At 30.9% G+C, this 12,878-nt stretch overlaps 1 protein-coding gene across 1 annotated transcript; it reads left to right on the forward strand.

The window, feature by feature from the left end:
• The first annotated feature begins 7,262 nt into the window (after window positions 1-7,262).
• LOC115955010 lies at window positions 7,263-9,087 on the forward strand. Its single transcript, XM_031073032.1, has 3 exons — window positions 7,263-7,402; window positions 8,057-8,259; window positions 8,606-9,087. The coding sequence occupies exons 1-3, from the start codon at window positions 7,301-7,303 to the stop codon at window positions 8,817-8,819; spliced, it is 519 nt and encodes a 172-aa protein (XP_030928892.1). The 5' UTR covers window positions 7,263-7,300; the 3' UTR covers window positions 8,820-9,087.
• The last annotated feature ends 3,791 nt before the right edge of the window (window positions 9,088-12,878 follow it).

A 12,878-nucleotide genomic window follows, 5' to 3' on the forward strand; every position in this document is an offset into this window, starting at 1 on the left:
TTGATTTCTTTTTTTTTTGGGGGGATGGGGGGGGGGATTTGAAACCCTGAATGCCTCCATTGGAAATACCAAAAGGTGCTAATTGAGTTACAACTACAAGACTTTTGGTCTTGGAGATTAGTATTACTTATTATTTCAAAAGTAGATTATGAATCAAAGAAGAACTCCGAGAACACAAGGGGGCTTCCACTAGGATATTGTTTATTCTTTTTTTATTTTTTGGGAAGAAAAAGAAGGCAAGAATATAAATTGACTAATGGCACTCCTTAGTCCTCACACGAAACCAAAGAAACTGACATCTTGGCAGGATTCAGAACATATTTTTTAATCTGGAGTTCCACCAAATGTAATACCTTTTGGATATTTCAAAAAAAAAAAAATCATTTTTAGGAAATGCTTCAAGATGTCATTCTCATGGATTTTAAGGCTTAAAATCCTTTGGTTACAAAAAAGCCTGATTCCCTTTCTCTTTTTACCTTATTGTGACAGTTGATTTTAGGTTCTTGTTGCTTGATTAAACTGTTCTTTAAGTCGTGAAAATTTATCAACAATATATGTGGTTTTCCATGAACTAAAGCGCAAGAAGAAATTGGTAAAACCAAGATGGTGATGAATAACTCAGCATGAGACCATCGGTTTAATCAAATGGTTCAATTTACTCCTGCAATTAGATGTAGCAGTCGTATGTGTATCTCAAAAATTAGCTTGCAGATAGCTCCTGAAAACTAACTAATTAACTTTTGTATTTTCCCCTTGAATTTTTTATTGACTAAAGAAAGGGTTATTGAAGTCATAACTAATTTGTTGAGTAAGCTACAAATAATTTACTACTAGTGGTTTGACGAAAATCTGTGTACAAAATTTTATGCTTGTGACTTAATGAGTTCCACTAATGGAATCACCCAAATATTTTTTTGATCCCGGAATTATTACTTAAATGTCATTTTATACCTTTCTTCCGTCTAGGGTTTCTAGATGGATACTATCCTTAACACATCAAATATTTGTGTTTGTGTCCAGAAATGGAGTCAGAACTTTGAGTTAAGAGATGTGACTTTACTGTTAGCTGAGTGCGGGGGTTTCAACCTCTGACTCTGCTACTTAGCTGTTGAGTTAAGAGAGGCGACTTTACTGTTGGCTGAGTGCGGCGATTTCAACCTCTAGCTTTGCTATTTAGTTGTTGAGAATTTTTTTTTTTTGTGTGAGTAAGAACAAAATTATTTTTGTTTAGAATTTTTTAAAGGGTGTAGTTATTTATTTTGGATAAAATTAGTTAATTGAGCTTAATTTTTTTTTTTTTTTTTTTAGTTTTATTGGTAATTTTTGTTGTTGAGCTTTCTTTCTTTTTTTTTTTTTTTTTTTTTGGCTTGTATATTTTGTTTTAAATTTTAGATCTATAAATTTTTTTGTGGTCACTAAAATGAGGAAAATGCTAACTACAAGGTTTTTATAAATTACTGATGTGATAAGTAGTTATTAGTAAGTAAAAAAATGATGTGAGTGGTAGGCCCATAGGCGAACCAATAAGAATTTGCTACCAAAACAGTTTGTAAAAATATTATAAAAAAGTTTGTGAGTATAGCATTTCTCTTAAAATAATCAATGATATTGTTAAAGAGAAACAAAATGTAATTTTATAGAATAAAATTGCTAAAATTAGTACACAGTACACACACACACATATATATATATATATATATATTTTTTTTAAAAATTAGGGGGAGCCATTGCCCCCTAGTCCAATGGTGGTTCCGTCCATGTTTGTGTCATTATTCCTCATATTTGCATTAGCCAGAAGACAATGCAATTTTATGAAAGATCTAAGAAGAGCTTAGCAAGTGATGGTGCTGTGGGTAGTTTATGGAGATATTTCATGAAATTATGGAATTAGAATAGTCACTCTTTTGCCTTTCTCAACGCTGTAGTAGTGGGTAAAATTGTGGCAACATAGATAACTCATATCCGTAATTTTGAGATACAAGTAAGGTAGGTTTACCTTATGCTCCTGAGATGCAAGTAAAGTTGTTTTACTGTGCATATATGCCTGTTTGTGCTTAGTGTCATATAATTGTTCATAGTCAATCCTAAACCCGGGAAAAAAAGGAGATTACCCTGCCAAAAAAAAAAAGAAAAGAAAAGGAGATTACGGTAGGTTAACAGTTAGCGTAAAATTTAGTCACCCTCGAACCATCAATAGAACTATGATGTCTTCCTTTTGGCATGACAGGAAAAGCACCCGTCTTGATGAATTAGCATATCTTGTCTTTGATGACAAAGCCCCTCCTTTCCACCCACATGGATCGTCTTGCACGACTGTCCCCAACAATAATTAGGATCTACCATGGGTTACAATGGCTAAATGAAATGTTTTCATTGTGGCCGTTCTTTTTATTATGCTTTCCGCCTCCTGATTTTCTACTTAACACCTCGTTGTTCCCATGTTTCCATAAGGTCTACAGTAGCTACATCAATAATATTTTTACAATATACAATAAGTGGTAATTATTGATTCTAATTCGAACCAATCACTTGAATTATTTTTTTGCCCACCAATAATAATTAATAACAATTTTTCACTTATGATTTATTATAAAAATGTTGTAAACATAGTATCTCTCCATAGTATTGCACATTATTCTATTGTAGCAATTTTGCACAAACAATGTTCCATCTTAGTACTCAAGGAACCCGGTGATCATTCTGAGTGCAAACCAAGTTGAATATAGTTTGATCCAATTTTCTATTGTGATGCAACCCACAATGCTAGTGCAAAAAATAGGTTCTCTCTCTCTCATATATATATATATATATATATATATATGCTCTTGATTGATAAAAATAAGTCATTGCCAGCCTAAGAACATTCTATCAAATGTTCTAAAAAATTTAATTTTAAACAACTCAAAAAACTACTTTATCTATTTTAACGTATTACTTTAACAATACATACAACAACAAATACTTCATTAATTCTTTTACTATTTTATTTAAATATTTTTATTTTATTATTTCTTTTATCACTCAGATTCACTCTCAGGGTCCGTTTGGATTGAGCTTATTTTACTGAAACTGAAAACTGAAAACACTTTAACAAAATAATTTTTAAATGTGTGAATAGTATCGTGAGACCCATTTTTAATATTTTTTTAATATGTGAACAGTGTATGTACAGTGTATGAACAGTACATACACTGTTCATAAAAGTGTATTTTGTTCCGTAAAGTCAACATATGCGGGCAAAAGAAAAAAAAAAAAACAAAACAAAGAAAACGCAATAGCAAAATGTGGACGCAAGAAAACTTTGAATCCAAACGCCCTCTCAATCTCTAACTTTCATTTAAATAATATTTATATATTATAATGTTTTTACAACAAGCTACAGTAAAATATCAAATCTGTAGCACAGTGTTAAAAATTTGACTTTTGATATCATTTATGTAGTGGGTTTTTTTGGAATTTGGGTGCTAAAATAGCTTCTTTTTATTTATTTATATTTATTAATGTGAATGCTATTGTATCTCTTGTGATGGACGAATTCTGTTGAAACTAACGAAGAAGCCTTCACAAATTATGTGCGACTGTCCTCTATATGATGCTATAGTAGGTAGGGGTGGACTTAGGATTTCAAACTAAGGGAGTCAAAGCGTGTATAAAAAAAAAAAAAAAATCCAAATAAGTATCCATATACAAAATTATTGTTTCTTAATACATTAAAATGTATTCATCTGTCAACAAAGATAAAATAATATAAAATAATTTTGTTTCTTAAGAGCATCAACTGTAACAAAAAATAATTTATTTTCACAAATCAAAACTTACTTTTTATCCTTTAATATAACATTTAAAATGTCTTGTACAGTAGTATTTTTGGCATTTGGTGTTCTAAATACTAAATATTTAATATTTAGAACACCTGATGTTAGTACTCTAATATTGGGCTAATTAGGATTTTTTATTTTTATTTTAAGGTTTTGTTTTTGTTAAGTTTTTGAATTTGATAGTTGCTAGCTAATTAAAAGGAAAGGGGTCTAAATTTTTTGAAGAGGAAAGTGCAGCTCTAGAAATTAAAATATATATATACACACATATATAAAGTGCAACTTTAGAATTTTTTTTTAAAAAAAAAAATATATATATATATATATATATAACCAATAAAATTTTTTCTCTTTTTTTTTCTTTGGGCAGGGGGGCCCAAAATTTATTTTCCTTTTTTTTTCTTTGGGCCAAGGGGGTTTGGGCCCCCTTGGGTCTGTCCCTGATAGTAGGGTTACTATCTTAACAAAAATAATAGAAAGCTTAAACTGATGGAGGAATTTTATTACTAAGAGCCCGTTTGGAAGAAGGGAAAATAGAGGGGAGTAGAGTAGAATTGGTTGAAAATAAATTAATTTTGGGTTAAGAGTCTATTTGGCCCCGCATTTTTGGAATAAAAACGGGCGTTTTGGACTCAAAACGCAGTCCAAAACGCCAGTTTCAACCCGTTTGTCTATACGGGTTTTAACGTTTATGATTTTAAAACGCGCGACTTCAAAACAAAAGTATTTTCAGCAAATTTGAAAACACCATTCTAAAGGGTTGTAAAACGCATTTTTTAAAGTACAATTTACCAGAAATACCCCCCATCAAACTTGAACAAAGAACCCAAATAAGTATTTCTCATTTTTTCGTCCATCGTACCTTCACTTCTGCTTCACCTTCCATTTTGTTTCCGCCCTTCTCTTACTCCTGCCATAGCCTGCTAAATCCTCAATAAGTTGGAGCACTCATATTCATCTTCTTTCTTTTCTTTAAGCCTTAAATGGAAAGTATCATGGACAACAAAAGGATGGGTATTTGATCGGTGAGGATAACTGTTAGTGTTACCAAAGGATAAGTGCAGAAGTAGGACTATAGGGGTAAAATGAAATTAGTAAAGTGAAAAGTGTGCTGGTGATAGGGAACCTTTGTTAGGTGAAGTACTTCATGTGGAGTGGTGATTTCACCCTCCACGTGTAGTTTTTATTTATTTATTTAATAAATGGAATACTTTGATTTTATATGTAAAATTGAATTTAAAAATGTTGGTGTATATAACTCTTTTTGGTAATTTACAGCTAAAATAACAATTGAAAATCATATTTTTTTACAAATTTTAACACTCTAAAATTACATTTTCAAAATGCATATTTTAAAACTACTACTTTTTCAAAAATGCACTTTTACATATAATTTATCCAAATGGACCATAAATCTATTCTACTCTCCCTTCCTCCCGCTCAATCCAAACGGACCATAAAGGTCTAAAACTAAGCTATTGTTCCACAACTAATGAAGGAAATTTAGGAAAAATACACGGCTTACTAGGATTAAGATTTTTCCTTATTACATCCCACCTTCTTCTTTTTTTTTCTTTTTTTTTTTTTTTTTTTTTTTTTTTTTTTTTTTTTTTTTTTTTTTTTTTTTTTTTTGCATTCTGATCGGAAAGGCAAGCTACTCCGAAAAGACAACTAGTTGTATGAGCCTGTATGACAAAATTGTTATAAAAAACTAATATTTAAATTATTAATGGAAGTAAAAAAGAAAGAAGAAGAATTGATATTAACAATTAAGTTTTTGCGTTTATATAAAAAATTGATAAAGCAGTCCAGGAAAAGTTGATATAAGATCAATTAAGGTTTGATGTAACTACAACTCAACTTTTATTATATAGTATATAGTATATGATAATATGATGTGAGCATATAATGTATTCTATGAGAGAGAAAACCATGCACAATACATAAACCATAGAACATCATTTGTTGATGAATTTTTTGTATTCCTACTCTTTTTTTTTTTTCTTTTCTTTTTTATAAGTTTTGCTTTTTTTCTTTGTTTTATAGAAAGTTTTAACCTATGGCGTCTGCTCCTGATAATAACTTTTTATCATCAGACGAAGAAATCAATCAGTTTTTGGTATAGGTGGTTATTGAATCCTAAATCTTTTATTCAACCATCAGAAACTTTACAAGTTGAGCTAAGTGGAACCATTCTTTTTTTATAAGTTTGTATTCTTACTTGGTTGTAATTTGGTACTGTATTTATTTGCTATAAGGTTTGGATGATCTTCCTTGGAATACTTGAATAATGCTAAAGATACAAACTATTTTACAAAAAATTCTACAAACATGGTGAGTGATTATTATTGGTAAATAAAAAATTGATATTAATAGTGGACCTAGATGAAAACTAATAAGAGGTTGGTCACATCAACATTTTGTAAAAATGTTATAAAATAATTTGTGGCTGTAATATTACTCATCTTTTTAAATGCGAGTATTCTAGACTAATAACTTCCTTATCATAAGGATGTTTTTGCTGAAATTGTTGCACATTTTTCCCTTTTGAATACATGAGGAACTTACTACGCTGATCGGGCTAGAGAATAATTCGGTAGCGATAAGGTTAACCACACGAACCAGATTATAGCATTGAGAATTTTAGGATTAGAGGGGTGTCCTTATAACTAACACTTTATTTTCTCGCTATAACCAAGCAAATCCCCACACCCCCCCCCCCCCCCAAAAAAAATGATTCCTAATAAATTTTTCTAAAACTAAATTTTTTGATATATTACCTTTATTTTTGTTTGAGAAATATTATAGCTGTAATTTGATATGTTGCCCCTTTTTTTTGTTGCATTGTTACCTTGAATCATGTAGCCCTGCTTCTAACATATGCGCACAACCAGAACATTTTTGATAAAATTTCAACTCTTGCTAGCTTTATTCCCTATTTTTCTTGACTGCCATCTAAAAGTATCTAGGATTCTAGAGACTAGAAAGGAAGAGTGGGGTGTTCGTCTATGGGACACATCCAAATCTATATTTAATTTCACAACAAGTTTAAGTGTTAATTTACAATTAAATTCACCACTTACACATGAGTTCATCATTGGTAGTTGGTAAAAAAATTCATGGTTTACATAGTCCACCATTGGTAGTTGGTAAAAGAAAAAAATTAAAAATTGTAGTACACCAATTATAAGTTGACATCCAAGCATATTATGAAATTGAGTGTACATAGAATTCTAAGATGACTTTTGCTTCCTTGCAACTTTATCAATATTTTATAATACATTATTCATTTAAATTATTTGGAGATAAGTAACCCCAACTTAATATGATATATCACTTTTCCTTTTTATGTTAATCACGTAGCTTCCTAACAAACTCCCCTATCTTTATCTTTGCAAACATGCGCATATATCCCTTGCCATATCTTATAGTCCATGAGAAAACTCCTTTGGTTTCTTCAAAGACACACACACACAGTGATCATGGCTTCCAAAATACAATTGGTTTCGCTTGTCCTCCTGCATTTCCTCATATTTGGAGCACTTTCCTATGCTCTTGCTTATATGGCTATGAAACGCAGTAGTGTTAGTATTCAAGAACCCACTTGATCCTCTCTTCTTTTTTCTTTTTCTTTTTTTTCCTGTTTTTAGTAATTGATGAGTTTTGTGGTACTTCTCATTATTTGTGTTACACTTCATAGTATTTCACATTGGCTTCGATTTGCCAACTTAATTATATGTGGTTTGTTAAAAGAGAATAGCTTATGTTAACATAAGCTATTCTCTTGCCTCTAGGATTTTTTGATCAGTTTGATAGTGTGGCCAAAAAAAAAAAGGAAATCTTTTGTAGGAACTTCAATTGTTGCTAGCAAGAACACTTGCATACCAGTTAGCGTAGGCCACGAACCAAATATACTTCGAGAAATACACAAATTCTGCAATATACTCAAATGTTCATGTGCTTGCTTATATGAAAAATACGTTCTAGTAAATTACTAGATGCATATCATAGGAAAATCCATAGTATCAGAAAAATAATTAATAACCAAAGTTCTCTTTTAAATCTTTCTAAAGTATGAGAATATTAACTTTAAAAGTGGTACTCCAAAATACAATACCAGAGGCTCTTGTATTTGTGAACTCATCTAATTAGTGCTAAAAATGATCATTGGCTGCGTGATGTTTTTTTGTCAAAATGTTTACATTAATTCAATAATCCATCAACATTTTCTTGATCAGGCAACGCTGGTGCTCATTTCTGATACGAAATCTGCCTACTGTGCCTACGCTTATGATGATGCTTCCTGGTTGGGCATGTTCTCCAGTATATCACTCATGTGTGCTCAAATGATTGTCATGGTTGCAAGCAGTTGTTTTGTTGGGAGGAATCCGAGTCCTGGTTGTTCTAAGGCATGGGCATTTGCCTTCTTCATTGCTTCATGGTGAGAGTTCTCTTCTTCCTCTTCTTTTTTTGCCCTACCCCCACCTGCAAGTTAGTGTGTCGATTAATTTGTTACTTATATAGTACTCGAATTCGGCATAATCAGTAACCTTGTAACATTCACTTGTATTCTTTTCCATTTATCTCTATATATGTTATAGAGAGAGAGAGAGAGAGAGAGAGATAAAGATACGAACTAACTTTGGCAGCCTAGTCTCAAGAAAATATAACATAATTCATCATATGCTACACTTACTGTCAGACCCCTAAACTGGGTCACTAATTTAATTTCTGTAAGATCTTATGCTCATATTCTGTCCAATTTGGTTTCATTTGATCTGTCTCAGGGTTTCATTCTTCGCTGCAGAGGGAATCCTTCTTAAAGCTTCCATTAGAGGAGCCTTTTCGTTTGACTATGTGACCATGTTTGGATACATGCCAGTTGGTTGCCAGAACATGAGGAAAAAAATGTTTGATGATGGAACAATTTATATTCTGTTTACTTGCGTAACCTCCCAGATCTACCATTTGACATATTGGAAAGCCCAACATAATGTCTAGTGGCAATGTCACAATCATAGTGGATATTGAGATTAAAGAAAAATCAAATACAATGTCAGGGGCTAGCTCAGGGCTTAGATGATGCAATAGATTTACTACAATCCTACTATAGGCTTCATATTTTTCCATCCAGAATATTCAAAAACCATTGTAAATTCTGGCTTTAAAAATCATATACAATATCTGGGCTTAGATGGTACAATGGGTTTACTACAATACTAATATAGGCTTCTTCTTTTTTGTCCATTATTCTCAAAAACCAATTTAATTTCTGGAATTGCCTGCACATATCTATAATAAAGCAGGATTTACTAAATTGAAGGGGTTTCATTTTTTTCTACTTTCTCCCTCAATATTTCAGGTATTTTTCTGGCTTTAAATTTATGTGATAATGGAGATTGTTTTATCTGATAGTAGTAAATGCATCCGATTCGCTTAATGATAAACTAGATGGTTGAAAATGCCTGAATTTTCAACAAGTTCTCCTAAATGAAAACAAGAGATGCATCTTGAAGTAAGGAGAGGTTAACTACATTGGGTTTGTTTAATTAGTCCCATGGAATTCATGAAGGGGGCCAAGTCTTTTAGTCTACATTTTAGAGCCACCCCAAGAGGGGAGTATAAAGCAACTTGTATAAAGAAATAGTACTAACATGGTGCTGCTACAAATAAAAGTAACATCAAGAATCCATGCTTTCCCATTATAACATTCAAAACCCATTAAAACAGTTTAGGGAACAAGGAATATACTATAGGAGTATGCGCTACCTCAAATACCACCACTACTGTTAACGGGTGAGGATATATAGAGCAAAACATGTCAGTAAGGTTTAATATGCATGTCACAATTAAAGGTATATGACCTATTGTACTATCTTAAATCCTTTGTGTTATTGAAATCCAAATTCATTGTATTAACTATTAAGAATCATGTTCGTATTGCAAGTAACATAACCCTAAAATTAGTTCACCCTTTTCGCAATATGAAAGGTTGAATGGCATCGGTTGGAAATGAAAAATAACAGATCGTACACTCCTTTCTTTGTATGCGGGTGTGGCGGTGGAAGTGTGTTTATATATTCCAAGAGTACCACGTACAAATGATAATTCCTTTTCATATAATAGTGGATTCCATAATTTAAATTTATGGTACGATCCTACATTCATATGAATATCTAATAATTTTCGGTATATATGTGTGTTTTCATTAATCTAACAATGGTATTATTGCATTTATGTTGAATATTGTATCTTCATGTGGGAATAGAGCTGATTACGTATAATGAAATGCCTAGAAATTAATATATGACAAAATATGAACATAAACACAAAATAAAAATTGCTTTTCAGTAAAAATTAGAAACTTTTGAGATAGAATTTGCATTTTGAACAAATTTTTGGCATTTCAGCTGACTACTAAACACAGGAAAGTTGAAGAGAATTGAAATTCAACCACAACCATCAATCAATCCATCACTAACAAATTAATTTTATTTGCCCGCGTCAAGAAACCATGTCACCCATGTGAATGCTCATTTGAAGCATAAATGGAAGCCTCCTAATTGCATGCCGTACGTACGATTCCAATTGAGCAAAATTAGAACCAACTTTATTTAGGCAACAGGTCTATGTGAAAGAGTTTGATCTTTTCGAAATAATATAAAAGCTTTGGTTTCTTAATACAATAATCAAATGCTTAAAACTTTTACATAAGATACGACAAAGTAATAATTATTTTGCATTTCCCTATAATAAAACAAAGGGGGTTGCTTTATTTTTGCTCATAAATTAATAAATATACTATTATTCATATAATAAAATTTCTATTAATTGAATATGGGATATATGATATCAAAAGGAATATTGTTAATGTGTTGGCCTAATAATAAAGTACAATTGTCGTGAAGCACACGTCATAGGTTTAAATTATATTATATCCCAAAAAACATTTTGGTATTTTGATCCATGAATTTGAAAAAAAAAAAAAAATAGATGTCTATCCGTACTATATAATATATATTTTTCTTTTGAACAAATTTCATCTATCATGTATATAAATATATAAGATAAAATAAAAAAGAAGTAAAAGAAGAAGGGTGAGGCCACATCAATAAAAATAAATACCGTCTTATCATAGTTTGTATCCTTTAATGGATTATTTTTAATGTTTATTGATATAGTAGTTTCACAAGTCTGAATAATTTGATCATAAATCTCATGATTTGAGTACATGTGATGTGAACCCTTGCGTGTAATTGGACTAAGAAGTCTACAGCACTTAAAATTCCACAATACATCCAATCATGGTTTTTTTTTTTTTTTTAGCCTCCCCTTTCTTTTTACCCGTGCATTTGCATTGTGGATGCTTTTTTTATGCTTGGTATGTAATTTCGTATTTATTAATTTACTAAGGATTGGATGCTGTTCCGTAAGTTTTAACCTTTAATTTTTAAATTTGATTATTCATGGACTAATAACTTCATCGGAAAGATGCATATATGCTTGTGGTGAAATTGTTGTACTTACTATGCTGATCGAGCTAAAGAATAATTTGATAGCAATCAGGTTTATCACATAAACATTTCCTCAACCAAAAAAAAAAAAAAAAAGGTTAATCACATAAACAGGTTATAGCATTGATGATTTGAGGATTAGGCTCGTTGTCCTGTTGCCCAACCAAGAGAGATTATATATTATAGGAAATTTGAAATATGGATGAAAGTGAGAGATTATAACCCTAAAAGGTCACCTATTTGGCATTTAGCACAATGTCTTAATATAAACTTCTTCTTCTTTTTTGAGAAAATAATATAAACTTCTTTTTACTGATCAAGCACTACCCATTCCATTTGGTGGTCTTATATATTTATGAGATTCACTATATATATATATATATATATATGCATGATACATTTCATCATGATTGTATAAAGTGTTCACATATTAATGTTATAATTATAATTTTAGAATTGGATTCTTGATAGTTTTAAAAATTAAAATATTAAAGTGGTCTTTTTGATATGTTTCCTTCTTCTTCTCCTTCTTTTTTTATTATTTTTATTTTTTATTATTTATTATTTATTTCATAGAAATTTTATAGCTGTATTTGATGATATACATTACCCTTTATTCCATGATTACCTTGAATCATGTAGCACTGCTTATAACATATGGATACAAGTCACAATATTTAAGTAAAATTTCAACTCTTGCTAGCTTTGTTTCTTGTTTTACTTTAGTGAAATTTTAATATATTATTATTTAACTTACTTGGAGAACAAGTAACAATAGCCTAACATGGTGTATCACTTTTCCTTTTTATGTTAACCATGTAGTTTCCTAAGGAATTCCCTTACCTTAATTTGTATTTGCAAATTTGTATGTATGTGTGTGTATATATAAATATATATCCCTTCACCCATCTTATAGTCTATGAGAAAACTCTTTTAATTTCCTCAAAGACACAAACACAGAGTGATCATGGAGAAAACTTTGGCTTCTCTACTCTTCTTTCTTTCCCTCATCATCCTTGCTCAAGTTATGTCCTACGCTTTGGCTTATATGGCTCAGAAACGCAGTTTTGTAAGCATTGAAGAACCCACTGATCCATTCTTTTGTTCTGTTTTAGAAATTGATGAGTTTTGTGGCACTTCTCATTATTTGTGTTAAACTTCAGAGTATTTCATATTGGCCTCTATTTGCTACCTCCATTATATGAGTTTTATTGGAAGTGAATAGCTTATGTTGTTGCATTGCCTGTAGAATTTTTTGATCAGTTTGACACAGTGGCCAAGAAAGAGGAAATCATTTTTAGGAACTTAAATTGTTGATAGCAAGAACACTTGCATAGTAGCTAGCGTAGGCCCCAAACAAAATATTCTCAAGAAATGTACAAATTCTACAATATTCTCAAATGTTCATCATGTGATTATATGAAAAAAATTACGTTCTAGTAATCAATGCATATCCTAGAAAAATCCTTAGTATGAGAAAATTAATCAACTACCAAAGTTCTCTTTTAAATAATTAAGTCTCTTTAAAGTTTTAAGAATGTTAACT

The sequence above is a fragment of the Quercus lobata genome, chromosome 8, assembly GCF_001633185.2.
Source record: "Quercus lobata isolate SW786 chromosome 8, ValleyOak3.0 Primary Assembly, whole genome shotgun sequence".
In the NCBI taxonomy this organism is placed as follows: Eukaryota; Viridiplantae; Streptophyta; class Magnoliopsida; order Fagales; family Fagaceae; genus Quercus; species Quercus lobata.